Below are 18,582 nucleotides of genomic sequence, written 5' to 3' on the forward strand. Positions count from 1 at the left end.
AATGTGGACTGTTCTTGCTGAGTCCTACTAAGTGATGCACAATGGGGCAGTGCTAGTCGGAGGACTGTTTCCCACAAGAGACGGTCAAAAGATTAAAATTATTGAGACACCATTTCTGCACACACACAAAGACGCCTGTATCTTGTGTGCATTTACGGTGCTGTGGTCATAAGATGACTTTACGGTGCAAACAAGGAATAGGACTTAATGCTTCACCTTCAATGTATAAGAGAGAGAGAGAGATGACACTGAATAGTAGTGACAAGAGGCTGAGCCAGAGAGAGAGAGAGAGAGAGAGAGAGAGAGAGAGAGAGAGAGAGAGAGAGAGAGAGAGAGAGAGAGAGAGAGAGAGAGAGAGAGAGAGAGAGAGAGAGAGAGAGAGAGAGAGAGGTGATTCAAACACAGTCTACTTGATACAAATCTGGAATTACTCCAGTGTCTGATTCTGCCACCAATGTGCAAGAGAGAGAACATATGGTGGAAGTGACAAGAGAGGGGTGTAATCCATATGGACACACGCACAGAAAACAGGAAGGACAGAGAGAACATTTTAACATCCAAATATTTGAATACAGTTTACTCCCACTAGATATGTCAGTCTGGGAGCACTGGGCCATTGTAGAAGAGTGTAAATGGGACAAATACAGTGTCAATTCAAACGAACATAAATATGGATTTTCACTCATCCTCGCACAAACACCCGTACATACAACTAAAAGATGAAATGAATCCTTCATGCGTAAAGCTTATAGTTACTGTGTGCGAGTCATGTATGAATATGTAGCAGACGCTGATGGGAAAAGAAGACAGTAAACACTCTCTAAATGAAGACGGAGATTTCCTGCTCTTGCAAATGTCACTATTCTTGGCCCGCCATTTCTGTGCCTTCCCTCTTTTAAGCTCATAATCCAATTGTTTTGTTTGGCAGCGTGTCACCTCGTCAAGTCCGGCAAGCTCCATCTTATGCGGCACTTCTCATCACGCGGTTGCACAAGAGAAATAAACAGCTCTGCCTTTCTTGCTCCTTCCCACAAAAGAGTGGCCGGCCTTCAACCCGGCTGATAAGACGTTCTGCGATATTGATCAAGCGCAGCCGAAAGAGGCATCTGTTGCAGCCGTAAGGCAGTATAAGTCTCCGTCACTGGTGATATTCAAAGCTGCTCCGAGGCTATAGCGGTCGGGCATCTTGCCTGTATGCCCGGCCCAACCCTGTTGTTCTCTTACTCTGGAGGGGCATGGAGGAAGTCCAAAGCTTCCTGCGTGGAGCTCTGTCCTCCAGGTCTTCTCTAATCGCTTCATAAATTGGTTGCAGCCGTTATCAGTTGTAGAATCACTGTGTGCTGCATTGTTTTTTGTTATATACCGTTATGTATATTCCGTTATGAGGATTGCCTCTTTACTATCACATTCTCAGGCTTTCCTTCGCAAAAAAGAAATGTTCTAAAGCTTGGATTCTCTCACACACATTCCAATAGACGTTCCTTATTGCCAACGACCCATTAAGATCATTATGAACAAGGATACATCTATAATAGATTTAGCAAATGGTCCATAATTAGCGTGTGATAGCACAAGGCTGTGTGCAAAAGTGGACCCTGGTCTGATGAAACGGGGACGAGGATCACACTCCTAAGTGGGGCTCATATTAACCACGGAGAAGGAGTACTCTCTACTCTGTGTAATTCATTCCATGCTTGGCTCCAGCACAGAAGAGGACACATCTATTCACCGTAACAATCCACCGAGTCAGACTGAGCACAGTGGTAACGGTCGTTAAGCAAGGCCTATGCTTATTTAACGAGTGGGGGGGGTGCAGCCTTGGTCGGTACCAGGCGTGAAGAGGGAGGACAGAAACAATGGGTGGCCGGCCTTTCTGTACCAACAAGGCTTCCAACCCTTTTATTTGACATTACAATGAGCCTGTTGGTCCTGGTCTGCCTTTAGTCCCAGAGCTGAATCAGATCCTGTCCCCCTTGTGTCCTCAGATGGGCCCTAAAGAAACAGATGACACATGGCAGCAGACCCCGCTACCAATATACAGGCCTCCCTTGTCATCTTTATGGATGCTGACAGTACAGGACCCATCTGAAATGCCTGAAGTGGCTTCTGCCCGCTGCTGGTTCAGCACACGAACGCTCGTGCGGCATAGATAAGCGAGGGAAGCTTACGCACACATAAACCCCAAATGTCATACAGCTATATCGACATAGCATACACAAACAGCCCTGCTACACCATCGTATATGAATTTTTAATCAATAACTGAAATATTGACAGTCTGTATATGCAGTGTACAATTTGTGTGAAACTGACGCAAATAATAAACACATCATTTTATGCATGTTAGATATCTGTGTGAAACCGTATGTTAGATATTTGTGTGAAATGATGACAATTTGTGTGAAATTCACATAATCACCATATGCATTTTTTGAGTGATGGACATGTGCTTGGTGAGATCACAGTGAGCTTTTACCGCCAAATTGAAATCAGCTCAACCTTGAGTCCAAATTTGAAGAAATTCCTGAGAATTCACATTTACAAGAATGGGCTGGACGGACAACCTACGGCGGCATAATAAATCTTAACATATCGCCTTGCTGACAGTAATGCTTGAATTTACCACAGCAAGACAGTACCGTGGCATAGACTAGCAATCAGGAATACAACCATATAATCATTAAGGACGTTCCTTTGATCTTTTTGTGGGAGCAGAAACCATCCAAAAGAGAGGCTTCTGACTCTTACACAAACTTGCCAATCAAGCCAAGCTCTTCAAACAAGATAGGACAGATTGTCAGTGATGCAATTTTTTAAACATCTTTCACACAATATTTGGTCAACCAGCACACTCTTGAATTGTTGCGTCACTTCCTCATAAATTCATTCAATTGGACAACCATAGAAAATTTAACATGCGTCAGCATGTACCGTACCCTGCTTTATACCGTGTTTTTCTGCTTACAACTTTCAATTCTGGGGAACTTGAATACATTATCCAACACATTTTAATGCATATCTAATATCTTTGTTGGGCAGGTTTGGGTGCATGAAGGTAAAGATTGATTATGCCAGATGTTTCTCTATTAAGTCAAAATGAAATATTATGATATAGGAATTTCATTCTGCTACAACCTTGCGGGATAAAAAGTTCCTGCATCAAATATTTTGACTTGAAAGCTGGCTGCAAAATGTGTGTAGTTCCTTCGCATACAGCAAACAGTCAGCATGGGCAACATGAATTTATGGCGGACAAAAGAGTTTAACACCCGCACCGTGTCCCGAAATCGCTCCACTCGCGTACGGCTGTATATTTGTACGTCCAAAACAGATGTGCCACGATATGCATTTGTAGCTAGTGTGGTTGCAAAGTTAGATTTTACATTTATCCAAATAATTCACAAAACATTTACCTAGATTTGTGATCTCTCTTGCGGTCATGTCTGGACAGGAATGCATGTCCGTGTCATGCGAGATTCACCCTGCATACAACCTAGTTACCGAACAGATGCATCATTTCACCTCCTGTATGCACAACAAGAAACCTACAACATCATACATGCCACATAGGATAAATTAGGATCATATAACGCTGTGCTACTAGCGATGTGTGAAAATATGCTTGGTAACTCGGCTCCTTCCTTTATGTGACAGAATAATAATTGTGAGCAATACATCAGAGCAATTGCTGCCTAATCCTTGGTAGTGAGAGCCCAAATCCCTCTATTAATTAAGACTTGAGATCTTATCCGTAACAGTTCTCGTTAGCCTGAGCGCCGCCCATGTGAATCTGTTGCAAAGTGTGTTTTCGGTGGTGCTGTGAATTGGGCCTGGAAAGATAGGGCTTGCATGTTCATCTGTGATGTTCAGATCCATTTTGCATAACTGGTGCAGATGGCTTTTTCCCTTTTAACCAAAGATGAGAATCTACCAGAAATATGTTTGTTCATTAAGTGGCAATGAGGCTTGACAGCTCTTCATCCTCACTGCAGTGTGGCAGACCCATTTCAACGAGAGCCCGACGCTGTCGCGCAGTGGGAGGATGACAGCAGAGGTTAAAGGATTTTCTGCAGCAGCAGGGACAGAAAAGCAGGCCTGAGGTGTGAGCAAAAAAAAAAAAAAGAACAGGCCGCAGAAGAGGCTGTGTGCCCAGACCTGAAGGAACCACGCAGTGCAATTTCTTACAAAAAATGCCACAAAGTCACCTTGTTACAATACTACAGTTTGAGGAAACTGGCTGCAGCAATCATGCCACCACAGCAGAATTATAATAACCACACTGGATAGAAAGACATTTAAAAAATACTGTAAAGTGGCTTGCTGAGGTAAGAGAGTGTACGGCAGCTATAGGTGAATCCAGGGGAGAAAATTGCTTTAGCACCCACAGCAGCACCAGAGCTTTTGTACTGTATAAGCTGATAATGTGACAAGAGGCCACAAAAACAGAAATGCAAATCATCATTCACTCTCAGATAATGGAAAAGCAAACTTACAATCGAACATCATTTCTGCCGGGATTTCTAATGCGGCATTACAAGCATTTGTAGCAGGAAATTTGCAGAGCAGCAGCTAAAATTATTTTTTAAGTTCTCCTATCGAGAGGAAATTGGCATACTGCAGTTTGTGCCGACATGGAATTGAAGCTAAAAGCAGGATGAATACTGTTAGAGAATGGATTTACTGCTGACTTCCCATATCCATCAATGAGTCACTCCATGTTGACCTCCATGTGGTACCAGTACACTTTAGCTGCTTATGATTCTGTGTTTACCAAGATACAGTGTAATCCATTGATCCGTGGCGGAAATTTCTTTGTCAATTTTAACTTTATCTTTAAAAAAAAAAAAAAAAAAAAATCACAAAATAAAGTGTCAAGTGGTACGACCAAAACAAATTTTTAAGGATTATCTTAAAAAAACACGACAATGGAGACGTGATCTGGACTCCTCAGATTACTCAGTGGAAGACATGTCAAAATGTTAGTTGTTGCACTCTATTAAAAAAAAAAAGCACCGACTAAAACATTGTTCACCAGACCTCATCACTCCAAAAATAATTTCATGTTGGCGGCATTTGAGATAAAACATGCTGCTGACACGGAGGAGTAAGACCCCTGAGAACATTGTTTTCCATATATCTGAGCATGAAAAGGAAATTACAACTTGGCTTGGTAATTAAATGCCATTATAGAAACTGTCATTTGTGTGGTGAATGCTCAATAAAAGGAGCTGTCATCAGCATTAGCACGTACAGCAGCCAGCACTTGCCAGAGATTGACAACGAAAGAAAGACCGTCAATAACAAAGACATAGAGGAGAGACTGTGCGAGGGCGAGCGCAAAAAAGAAACATCGTGTCAGTTCCCAACAGACCCAACGACAATCTTGAAATGTGTTGATTGAACTAAAGTAAATCTTTGAACGATGTATTTGTGGCCCCCTGTAAGCGAGGTGTGACTGGTGCAGGTGGTTTGGGCCGAAAAAGGAACATGTTGGAAATAGGGCTCAATGCAAAGGCTGGCTGGTGTTCTTCCCCCCTCACACTTAAATCTTCACAGTAAACGCCTTTGCATTTCTGCCTCGTTAGCATTCAAAGCCAGACATAATTACACCTTAAAAGACAATTTATGCAGCATTGCCAGTGGAACCAATAAGCAATATGTGGCATCAATTTTCTTCGGTGAATCGGTGGACACAATTTCTCCTTTCAAAAACCCGATTATTGTGTGTGAAAACGACGTTTTCTAATCTAACGGCATCATCTTGTCATCGGTGCCGTTAGCACGAGTGTGAAAGACTCAATTCAAAAAGTAAACTGTTGTGTTGTGCAGCTACAAAGCTGTTGAACCTCAACAAAAGCTCGTAGGTGACGCTGCCGATAATAATGTCAAGGCATAGTGGCAGACAGTAAATAAGAGTAACTAAAAAAAAAAAAAGGGCAATCTGTATCTCCTCCGCTGGAACAAAAAAAAACCAAAATGCTGCAATTCACGCAGACCCGTAAACGAACAATTCCAGTGAGAGATCAACGGCGTTGTGTCACAAGACACAAAAGAGCATTGCTCTTGGCACAAATGAAGAGAGTAACAGCAATCTAGGGGCTGTCAATCCGGCGGTTTCTGTAGTTGAACAAAGACTGCAGTGACTCGTGCGATTACCTCAAGATCAGTCATTTAGAGAAACTCATGCGAGAGATGTTTGGGCAGAGGACGAAACAGAGCCGTAAACCTCATTGGTGATTCACCCGGTGGAGTTCCTAAAACTTGGAACGCACGCCGCTCCAAGGGCAGCCCCCCCAGCAGCAATTTTAACGGCGCTTCAAACTTCCTGAGCACAACTCCTGCTCCCCCGGTGACCGGGTCCTCCGTGTGCGCTGTTGACTGGTGGCAATGATTATAGTGATAATGATGATGCCGACGACAGTGACGGTGATGAGTATTAACAGGCTAGCTGCGGAGAGAGATCTCCCTGGGCTGGGTTCAAACCGACAGCAGCGTGCCGGGCCAGGCGCACACAGAACGGGCTCCTTTGACACCGTGTCACCATTTATCTCCTCTTCCTCTCTTCCTTTCTTTCCTGTTTTCCGCTGCATTGACAGCCTCCTGCCACAGCGCTTCAGAGCACCATTCACAGGTGACAGCCTCTCCGACTCTGCCGCTCCTCATCACGCTGACGCTCTCTTTTGTCCTTTTCCATTCACTCACCACCCTCCGCTCCCTCCCTCTGCATCCGAGCGTTTTGTCTTCCCTCTGTATATCCGAGCACTCTCCTTCACCTGTATCCCTCCCCTCTCCATCGGTCTCTCTTTTTTTTTTTTCCCTCTCTCGTACTTGTTCTGCTCCCCCATGGGGTAATTGCTCGGAGCCAGGGTTCCATTTTTATGGCTATAATCAAGGCCAGAATGCTTATGCCTTTAGATTTCTCCTCGCCTGTGTCACAGAGGCAGCGCTAGGGAGAGGAAGGCAGATAAGACCCCGAGGAGTGGGGAAAATCACTCGTCGATTGTAATTAGAGTCCTTATTTCTGCTATGGAGGTGGAAGAGACACTATCGCCTGCAGAGAGAATTCAACCTTTCTGCGGTGCTTATGGCATGGAATTGCATAAATGGCAAAAGCAGCTGCCTTGAAGCTTTGCCCCCGACCCGACTTGTTAAGTCCTTAAGCTGGGGGTCACTTAGACAAAGATGACTTTGGCTTCATTAAAAACGTTATGGAGACTTGCACTGGTATCACAAGAGGGGTAATATTTCAGCCAGCTCATCAAGCCTTGAAGAGGGCGCTGGAGTTGTAGCTCTCAAAGCAAGGTCAGCTCATAACTCTGCAAAGAGTCCATATGTGTGCGCGCCTGTGCCTGATTCGGAGGAAAACGGGGTCACAGAGTGTAGCTCCAGTTTGCTGGAGGCAGACAGATTTTTCATGTGGAATGGATTCCAGCAAAGTGGGAAAATTCCGCTGTGGTGTTTTCTGGAAGGCGCTGTGTCGAAACACCATAGTGCGGCAACGCCTAAGAGGCCCCCTTTTTTTTGCCAGTAGTGTGGTGCATATAGGCATGTCTAGGCACAGCTAATAACAGCAGTACTCTGAGGGCAAAGCCCCAGAATGGGGGAGGAAGAGGAGCACACAACGAAACACAGCGCTTGCATGCGTAAGAAACCGCAATCTTGATTCTAGAAAATGATCTGCTTGTCAGCGCTTAGGATTGCGAGGACTAATTTGACTTGTGTTTGAGGTATAAATCTCTCCACAACACAAAAAGGATGAAACCTGCTAAATAAACTCCCTCCTCTGCCTCTGTCTGCAACTCTTATCGCTGTAAACAAGGGGCCATTTTAAAATGTTCTCGTTGCTCAGTGTGCAACATCAACATTACGGTTACGATTAAGTTTAATTATTACATTTCCAATGGATCTGTGATTGTATTACATCTTTATAGGCAACGTGTAAAGCAACATTTAAAAAAAATTAAATGAACAATAAACTTAACACATTTTGCGAAACAGTCAATAAATACGGGCCAATCAGAAACAGAGTAGGGCAGGTCCAATCAATCCAACTACCATGAACAATAGGGCACAAACTGCAAATGGCTTCATTGCTAGTGTGCTATTGGTTAAGCCAGTGCCTAATGTTGCCTACGCTGTCAACACTTTTAAAAAAGGTACTGGCCAAATAAGAGCCCTTTTAACTGAAACACAGAAGTGCATACACTTACTACAAAATGTGGCAAGTGTGCGGCTGATGAATGTCGACAACAAAAAACAAAACCTCTTTCATCACTCTGGGTGACACCTGTCAGTGCGGGACATAATGGACAATAGCCGGCTGTCTTTATCAAGGCACAAACTGTTCATCTCTGACATTAGCACAGAAAGTTACTGAGGGATACTGCTTCATACGTTGAGTCCTTTATGGGCTGCAGAGGTGCAGCATTGCTGCAAAAAAGCCTTGCCATTTCCAGGCTTACATTAATAGCCCTTAATTATGCCAACTACACATAGCGAGGTTTACCCTCTTGTCATCACCTACCATCCCTTCCCACTCTTTGAGCTTCCCCAGCTTATTGACGCTGTAACACAAACATCATTAAAATGGGAGTACTGAGAGGCCACTGAAGATGTGTGTGTGTACATTAAGGCGTGCTTGGTGAGGATGAAATCAAATTTGACGCAGATACTCCTCTCCTGGGAGACACGGTAGGTGGCGGAGATGAGGGCTGACATGCTCTTTAAAAGGCCTAACCTCACACTCACTGATGCCTGATCAGTGGGAGCCAACCTAAAGGCTCCTGTATGCTCGCCTCAAAATTGAATATGGCTCGCTCTCATAACGCTGTTGAATAGGGTGCTGAATGCAACTTCCCAGGATACTCCAACATCTACGGCCTCTAAAAGGTTCTATATGCTACTTTATGTGCATTTAAATTCGAGCATAAGAACACCTGAATGGAAATGCCAGAAATGCTTTAACACGTAATTATTCTCTAGCAATAATAATGTGTTTCCTTTGTAGCAGATAGCTCTTGCCCATGAGGGAAGTCAAAACGTTCCTATTCTTTGTGAGTTTGCAATAAAAAGAGACTTACATGCGTTGCACATTTGAAGGAAGCGATTCTAAAAGAAGTCATTTAAATCACATGGCTTCTCATCCTGGCTTTAAGTTTGTTTTTTGTTTCAGTATATCTCTCAGCCTTGATTCATTTGCTGACATTGGAGCTTCCATGATTGGTCACACCTGAAGGCGCTTCCCAGAGGGAGTTACCGAATGAGGTTGGAAAAAGGACTGCACTTGAAAGCATATTGTTTGAGTAGAAACATACAAAAAAAACGTATTTCAAGCCATTTATCTTGCAGATCGGTCTGTAAGAAACATTCTAGAGCCCTTCCACACACTCAACGTTTTACTGCATTTCATACCAGTCAACATCTATCTATGACCTTTGTTCATTTCAACTGCAAATTGGTCGGTGTACTTCAACCAGACAGGAAAGAAAAAATGTAAAACGTAAAAGAATTTGACATTGTAAACGTGAGTTCTTTACAGCGAATACTAAATCACCGCAGAGAGCACTCCTAATCAGACCATGACGTGGCATTTTCATATGCATGTAAACGCACACAGTGTTAGCGCAGACAAAACGCGGTCAACCATTTTAATCATCAAACAGTCGTAAACCGCTGATGGCCAAGTGGTTAACAGCCACTTGATTGAATGCGGCCATCAACAACACTCAGTGAACGCCAAACTGAGCTCGTACCCGCATTCCTCGTAAGGCACACTGGAAACACGCAGGAGCTAAACCACTGGAATGAAAAATATCACTATAAGATGCGGTTGTATCCAGCTTGAACTGTTCTTCAGCTGATTCTGACATTAAGGGACCAGGTTATGCTCCAAGTAAACTAGTTCACGTGATGCGTTGTTCGACGTGATAATCGTTTAAATATGGAGATAATGGCACACATTAGTGGGGACGCACTGATCCGACTTTTTCAATCTCGACACTGATACTTGGGCTTTAGTCATCGGCCGATCCGATACCCGTGTTTAATTAATAAGCTGTTTGCGTCGCTGTGTGGAAGTGACTGAGATCAGTTTGTCTTGTGTAAGGCAACATCAGGCTCGACTTTAACATTGCTTTTGTAAAACAACATATTACAAATAAATACATAGAATATTAAAATAATAAACGGTACACTAACAACTTGTAATAACACAATGTGTCTAGTTACCACCAGTGGAGGTTGAATATTTTACTGTAATACTAGACGCAGACATGGAAAAAGAAACACTATTATTAGGCTCCCCGGTTTACTTTATAAGTCAGCACTGCAATTTATTTCCCAAAAGTCTTCAATAACTGAAGGAGAAGAGCTTAAACTGATTAAATTCAAATGTACAAAACACGGAAAATCCTGTCCTCATGCGTCTCCCCTGTCATGGTGAGACTGACTCGATATGGGGTATTCTATTCTAATTACAGACAGTCAACATCGTCATCAGTCATTGACGAGCTTTTCATGCTCTCCATAAATCACACTTTGGAGATCTTAATTTTACAGCTTAACCTCATTGCTTGTATCATTCATACACACTCGACTTGTAGTTTGGATATTTCCAGCAGCATTTTAACACTGCAAAATGTTAGTTGAGATGTCAAGTGAGTCGCTAATTTATGCCTAACAGAATGAGTCTGTCACTGTCAGCTCTTCACAAATGCACAGATCGGTGACAAATTAACCTGATGTGTCTCAGTAAGGTGCTTTGCTACCACCAGCCTCCAGAACAGCTTCAGAGTTCTTTGGCAATACATCACACTGGAAGGATGAAATTAAAATCATAATTAAAATTCATTCAGAGTCATTTCTTTGACAACAGAGTTTCGCAAAACTCTACCACTTTTTCAAGAGTCAAAGAAAACACTTTTTTTTAAATAAGTGATTTTAAACATATTTTTAAATCAGATGTTATGTTTCCTGCTGCAATTTATAATAAACAAAATATTCTTAAATATTCCAATAAATATAATAAGACATCTGTGGTTTTATGTAATAATAACAAAAAAGTAAACAAAACAAAACAAACAAGGACGTTGTGGTTGCTGAATCCACACAAAAGAGTGTGTGGATGAGTGCGGCCGCCTCCCACTGCTTCAATTACACTAAAGATGAAACAGATAAAAAACTAGGTCTCAGATAATCCTTGAAACAACCCCCTTTGGTTAAATTAAATTTGAATAAAGACTGAATACTGAAAAAGGGGAAATTTGTACAGTTCATTTTAAATTACAATACAGTTTGAGGTTTTGTGATTAAATCTAGCACATGTGGTTCTTCAGAGCCAGTTGTGCAGTGCGGCAAGAAAAACATTGACATTTAAACACTTAAATGGGGTCTGTAATAAACCATCATGGGTGTGTCATCCTGATGGTGGATCAGTGCTTTTAAAGAGGCGCAGAGCAAAGACAGGACTCTAATAACCAGCAAAATGACTGGGGCGTGTTAGTAGTAGTAGTACAGAGGGAAGACTTAAGTCCACGGATATGAACACAAAAGGAGAATGCGATCATAATATGTTGGTGAATCTGTCCTTGTTTGGGCATCTTGGCAAACGCCTGTGCAGCTGTAACTACAGCAGTGACAGAAAAAGAAGTTTGGAAAGAGAGACGAAGGAAAAAAAAGGAGTACGGCAAGGAGTGAAGAAGACAAGAGGAGGGAGGGAAATCACCCAATAAAAAAAGGCAGAAAAAGGGGGAAAAAAAACGAAAGATAGCAGGGCGATAGAGTCAACACTTACCAAACACCAAGTCATGCTAAGCCCCAGCCCGTGACCACAGCTACAGCGCAGCAGACTTACATGTTTACATCGACAGCGGGATCCCTCGAAGGTCTTTCTCTCAACAATCACAGGAGAACCTCACGCGAAAGCACAGAGGGAGGGGAAAAAAAAACACTCTCACACGCGCCTAATCTCTGACCTCCATCTTTGCACTCTCACTCACCCTCTGATTTGCCTCTCCAACTCTGTTAAACACTGAGGAGAACGATCTTTTTACAGTCCCGACTGCATGTTTCCAGCCAGTCCCTCTAAAAGCAACAGCCCGGGCAGGCTACTCGCTCTTCCTGCTTGCCTGCACGGATATCTGCACTAACCGGACGAGCCGCTGAGGAATACTCTAGGGAAGGAAGTGACATCGACAGGTGCTCCCTCTTTCCTTCCTTCCTTCCTTCCTTCCTTCCCTACTCATGTAAACAATACCCGCTTTCCAGCTGCAAGCCTAAATGGGACGTCCGTGGGCTATTTGAAATGAATTAATTGCCTTCTCTGATCAAACTGTAGCTCAACTTAAGTGTCATTCTGGGGTATGCGAGATGTCCCAGAGGGGAATTAACATAATTAATAATAGACAAAATCTCTTTAGCCCAGTTTGCCCTGTGCTGAATTCTCAGGAATATAGAGGGCTGGAGCGAAGCCAGAGCAGAGGAGTGTGTACATGTGTGTGTGTGTGTGTGTGTTTAACAGAAGGCAGAGTGGATGAATCATAGAGAGGGAGTGAGTCAGAGGGCATGTCCCACCACAGGCTCACAAACCCTGCTCGAGACCGCTCTTCCTGGTTGTCCACTGACGCAAGCCAGGCCACGACTGCAGGCACTAAACAACCTCAAGCTCCCAGTCAAACTTATTCCAACTTCAAGACAACAAAGCAAACAAAAGTCCGCTCCAACCACAGTTCTGCTCTCAACATAAATCATCCCGCACGCAGAAGAAATGACAACTTTCTACTTTCTAATAAAAGTTGTATGATTACAGCGACAACGGGGTGTGTGGCACAACTGCGACGGGAGAAAAAAGAAAGTCCACATACTTCGCCCAGTGGATTTCTTCTGAACACGACGTGTGACTCACCGGACGACTTTGCGTTCAATAAATGGCACTGTGCAGTGCGGCGCTATGAGAGCTGCGACATGAACCAGCGGGCTCTTAGCACGGTGTGAACGGCTGAAACACACTACCTGTTCTTTGACGGAGGCCAGGATGTTGTTGGCGGTGTTGTCAGCCTCCATGTTGCGGCCAGTTGAACTGTTGCAGATGGTCAGCAGAAGCCCCTCCTCCGTCACTGGGCTCTGCTCAGGAGCTGGCATTCCTCCTGTGAGGACAAACACACACACACACACACACACACACAACATGATCTGGTCTGAAAAGAAAAACACAGCACAATCTTGTTCACACATACCCGCCTGTGTGCATGTGTGTGCAAACACGCTCCACTCACAAATACACACTTGAGTCACCCACTCCTCGATACAGTGGCAATTGATGGTCACACACCACGACCAGCAACACACAAACGCACTACCCACACACGCCATATGGACCAAAGAGAAAAAGGGCTGTCCATGTGTCACGTCTGTGACAGTGCAAATCAATGCCATATGGACTAAGACTGCACACAACTTTAAATGATGATCAGTGTATGTAACACGCTCACGTTAAAAAAAAAAAAACAGAAATTTAAATCTTAGCAATGCAGAAGCTACCAAGCGAGTGTGCGCAGAGGTGAATACAATATTTTTGCGTATAAGATGCAGTGGGGAGGTAGAAGAAGATGAGCGAGGGCTGGCTTTTTGAAAAGAAATGTAAAAAAAAACTGAAAAACAGTCAGCAGCCAGACGGAAGAGATGAGGTGTTCCCGGTCTCCTTTGCTCTCTCTGGTCTCTTGTCCGGGATTGGAGCAAGAAAGTAGAGCGAATAGTTATGATCTCATTATATCTGTTGACAGAGAGAGTGTCAAGGGAACGCTGCTCAAGGTGGATTCATACTAGAAAGGAGCCTGTTGAGCCAGACAGGGGCAGCGAAAAGGCTGCGATGGCCGCCTCGTAGCTCAGGGCTGCAAGCAAGGAGTCTAATAACACAGGAGGTATGTGACTTTAGGGAAACGGGGATTTTACTATGACTTTTACTGCCTTAAGAGATCCACTGCCACTGTCATCTCCAAGATACAAACATAAAGACAGACTCCACCCCCGCCCCACTCCACGTACATCTTCATCTACATGCTGTACTTCAACTGAACCACACAGAAATGCAGTCACGGTGATACAGAAACTGAATATGTAGCTGCGAAAAATCCCCATTAAATAACCATATGGTAATTTACTAAAGAGCCATGCCACGAGCAACTGAACTCTCCCTCCATGAAAGTGTGTATTATAGCACCTCTGGTTCATAATGGGTGCCTCGGGGTGACTGGAAGACTTGTTCTACAGTAGCTTTGCTGAATGAGTCACAGTTGTGCCAACAGACATCCTTTTAAAGGGTTAAAGGGTCATTTGTTGTCATGTAAAAGCACCCGCCGACTTCAATCTGCATATGTGCGCGCACACACACACACACACACACACACACACACACAAGTAAGGAATCATTTAGCTCAGGCTGACAGCCAGTTTGTGTGAGCTGCTTTGGTTGTTTACGGTGAGAACATAAAAGTTTTTTGGGGAGTAGACGAACGTGGGAGGTCCCCACAGACATTTGGGCGAAATGTGACCCTGAGGTATTCTGGGAGTCTGTCACCAAGGCAGCGCCAGCATTTCAAGGTGTTTGAGCTGACCCGGTGTCATGTGCCAGCCACGGTGTTAAATGACAGATAAGCTTTTACTACTCCAAAGTATGTTAGTCCACACAGGATATTCCATGTATTCCCCTGTCAGTCTCTTAAATTCCTTTCCTGCTCATTCATAGTGTTGCAACATACCGCCCTGACTCCCCCCCCCCCCCCCCCCCCCCCCCACACTTCCACTGCAGCCTTTGAATCAAGGACATGGCGCTGGATTCCCAGAAAACGCAGCGACAGGAAACGGGAAAAGCTGTTTGAATTTGACAGAACTCCCCCCCCCCCCCCCGACTTTTGCACAAACACAAGAGAACAACACAGACAGGGCCGCACATTTTAAGCTGACAGAAGTTGCCAGCCCGGTCGGGGAGGGCAAAATCCTTTCTTCCTTCTCTCTCGGTGTGTTCTCACAGGAGAACAAAAAAAAAAAGAGGAGTGCAGCTATGGAGCTAGTTATGGTGATTGTCATGTAAATCACCATAGATTAAGTATAAAGTGGGCCTTATCAAGCTTGGCCTCTCTGTAACCCTTCAATGTCAGATAAAACATGCCCTCCATCAAAAAACTGACTAACTTGTCGAGAAAAAAACAGATTTTCATCAAGGCTTCAACCAAAAGTCTGTGAATATAATCTGTCCAAATGAATATTCTCAGCAGTCTAACATTGACTGTAGGAGAGTACACACTAAGCAGACTGTAGGAAATAGAATCACAGAAAAAAAAACAACAGACAAAAAAGGAAAGAAAGGCAGCATTACGAAAAGACACATTTCCTTCATTGTGCATCCGAGCCTACCTCTGAAATTCACCATTATATCGGGTCCAGAATGATTTCACTCTGCTTAGCTTGGAGTTCTCGGCAGCTCTGAGATGTGAGTGAAGACAAGCAAGCTGCTGCCAACCTACCACAGTCCTATTGGCACACGGCTGACTGGTTCTTCAACATTACTCTTTGTGTTTCGCTCCAAATGCTGAAGAGGGGGAAATAACCTTGCTGGACTGCCTCGCTAAAATTTGGTTTGTCAAGCCCGTAAGCTACATTCACAACAAATCAGGTGCATGCCGCCGCAGGGTTGTGTGGCAGCGGGAGAGTGTCACTCAACCGACACACACACGCACACACACACACACACATTCAACCCCCAAAATGTAGCACAACTAGACTTTATATATCACAATTATTGTTTTCAGTCAGAGCGTTTTTCTGATATTGACAGTTACAACCACACTTGAAAGCAGCTTCATTCACAATTCACAGCAGCTAGAAAAGACTTTGCAGTAAACACTTCCCAGAGAATTGCTCCAACAGGCATTCGTGAAGTCAGCTGTTACACAAACACCTGGGCAACTGAGGTCACTGCTCGTGTTTTGTCTTACACCCTGTTGGGTTTTTTTTTTTTTTTTACTTTCTTGTACTTTCTGCCCCCTTCCAGCGAGAGGAAGAGATGTTGACTGTAGGTTACTCTCTCACCGACTCACTGGTTACGTGATTGGTCACCGCGGCTCCACGCCGCGCTGCATTTCTCCAAAACACGATTCTGTTTCAACTTTTTTTCACCACAGGCCGCTGCGTTATTACACACACTGAGAAGCAGGTGAAAAGCCCAAACTGAGCAGCTTTCAAGGCTATCATTAGGTTAATGCCTGAGGGCCGTACTGCGTAGTTCCCACAGAGTAAAGATGACCTCATTCTGGTCTAAACAATGAGGCTAACTAGCCTCTAATTATTAACCTTATGGTTATTTCCCTTGACTAAGTGGAAAACAAACACTCTGTATAGCATCTTTGAGTATAGGTAATGACAAAATAAACCGGATTATTTGAAACAATATCTCTTTCAGTGACAGAGTAGTCCAACTATTCAGCGTGCAATAATAAGCATCTCTTTTACAAGACGCTCTTTCTAGTCAGCTACAACTCCCCTTTAACGTATCTTAATCTTCAAGTCTTCAAGTCTGCCAAGAAACGTCTTAGCCTGACCCCGCCCTGACTCGGATCACGTGATCCGATCTTCTGACCTCACACTCCGGCCACTCCTGGGAGCTTCTTACACAATCCCCTGTCTCCGTGACTCTCCGTCTCGAAGACTAAATGCAGTTCATGGTTCAAGTAAGGAAAAGGAAATGGAAGCTAGAGTGCAACAGTGTGTTTTAAAAGAGCGTTTCTGAAGGGAATGTTGCTTAAAACGGATCAACTGGCCCAAGATTCAAATACTGCCTTCTCGCGTCAATTTCATCCACATCCATGAATTCATCATTTCTCTGATCCCTCTGAACGCCACCTGTGCCTTGTGTCACCTTCTCCAAGAGCACTGCAGCAGCAAATATAACATCAGCTGTCACACAGGCCATGTTTACATGCACACGGGAAACCAGGTTACTGGGACAAATCAGGTTAAAGCAGGAAACCAGTTTACTGGCACCATAATAATGCAATTATTGTAACTCCTGTGTTCACATGCAGCTGGTCAGTAAGCACACTTCTCCAAGGGAATAAAACTACATATCCACGTGTATCAGTGATATAGCATTGAAGAATTGTTGTTATTAATGACTGTGTTCATGTGTCTACATTTTGAAAATGTCCTTCCACTTAAATGGTTATAACTAACTTATTAATTTCAGTTTCTGTTTTAGTCTGACTTTCGATTTGATTATTTTGGACACGAGGATGCAACTCTATTAATAATCTTTCCTTTCATGCTGCTGTCACGTTGATACATGTCTGTAGCGTTCGTCATACGTTATGACACATGCTTTTATTAAAACATTGTTGGTTAAACACTAAGAAATCAGGTTTCTCCAGCAAAACTCTAGCTGTGTTGCAAGCTGTTTTCTCTTATTCTCTACATAGCAATCAATCAACCAGGTTACTGCAGAACTCTGACTAGTGATGTGACTTAACTGATGTTTTCCTTTATTTTATCACTTGGAGAGTTAAACAGCCGTTACTATAACACGTGCAGTGTTCCTCGAAGGCTACATCCACACTACTACGTTTCCATTTTAAAACGCATATCTTTTGCTACGTTTACAGAGTTTTAGAGCACCGAAAAACAGACAGAAATCATTTCGAAAACGATGCCGAAACGCCTGTGTGGACGTAGATCGTTTTGGTTTTAAAACCCCGGTTTGAAATGGAAACGTATTGGTGTGGATGTAGCCCAGGTCAAAAGCTCTATTGTGCTGTCATTCGGGGGGAGGAAGATTTGTCTTCAGGAGGCTGAGTGGCACCAGGTCGCAGACATTCAACACAGACAAATGGAGATGAGCTGAGAAATAATTATAAATTAGCCTAAATTTCAATTGCAGGGAGCCTCGGAGAAGCAGCAGTTCAAATGCTGATTGCTCCGGCTTGCAGAGCTGAAAAAGGTCCGGGAAACCTACAGCTCAAACAGAGCTGAGAGCTGCTGGCGGAATACACAGCAGGCTCCATTTCTCATATACTGCAGCTCTTTTTGGAAACAAAGGGGTGATAACAGTTAATTACCTTCTTCTTAAAACTCTTTTTTTTATTTCCCACATACAGAACCAATCAATCCACGAAGTGCTACATCGTGTAGTGAGCCAATACGTATCAAGCACCTCTAAGCTGACATTGTGCAGGTTTTCAACCATAGACCAAATTAGATATTCACTGATTAACACAGCAACTTGTGCAGGAGGAGCTGATCAGTGAAATCATCTGGTGGATTTCTTTTATGAAAACCCACATGCTCTCAGGCCCCTGTGGAACATTGCTGCCCATTGGCACTTAACTAGAGTGACCAAGCAGCATTATGTCGCATGTAGAAGCTTTGTGGGGAGAAATACAGTCCCATTACTAATCTCTCAGCAGCTACAACTACATCCCCAAAGACCCCCAATGCTTAATTGCTTCTTCCACAAACTGCATTGACTTCCTTGAATGAAACTAACATTTGTGGTCCAATGTAGTTTATCAGAATTAACCAACATGAACAATGAAAATAT

General features: G+C 43.6%; 1 protein-coding gene across 2 annotated transcripts in view; it reads right to left on the reverse strand.

Annotated features, from left to right (window-relative positions):
- Positions 1 to 15,467, reverse strand: part of LOC306703904 (plakophilin-4-like) — a 55,724-nt gene extending 40,257 nt beyond the window's left edge. For both annotated transcript variants that reach the window (XM_079170066.1, XM_079170065.1), the window contains exons 1-2: positions 15,408 to 15,467; positions 13,008 to 13,141 (exon numbers count right to left, since the gene is read on the reverse strand). In XM_079170066.1, the coding sequence (XP_079026192.1) occupies positions 13,008 to 13,141; positions 15,408 to 15,423 (150 nt within the window). In that variant the 5' untranslated portion in view covers positions 15,424 to 15,467. The remainder of the gene's footprint in view (positions 1 to 13,007; positions 13,142 to 15,407) is intronic.
- Positions 15,468 to 18,582: the final 3,115 nt, after the last annotated feature.

This window comes from Pholis gunnellus (genome assembly GCF_910591455.1).
Source record: "Pholis gunnellus genome assembly, chromosome: 12".
In the NCBI taxonomy this organism is placed as follows: domain Eukaryota; kingdom Metazoa; phylum Chordata; class Actinopteri; order Perciformes; family Pholidae; genus Pholis; species Pholis gunnellus.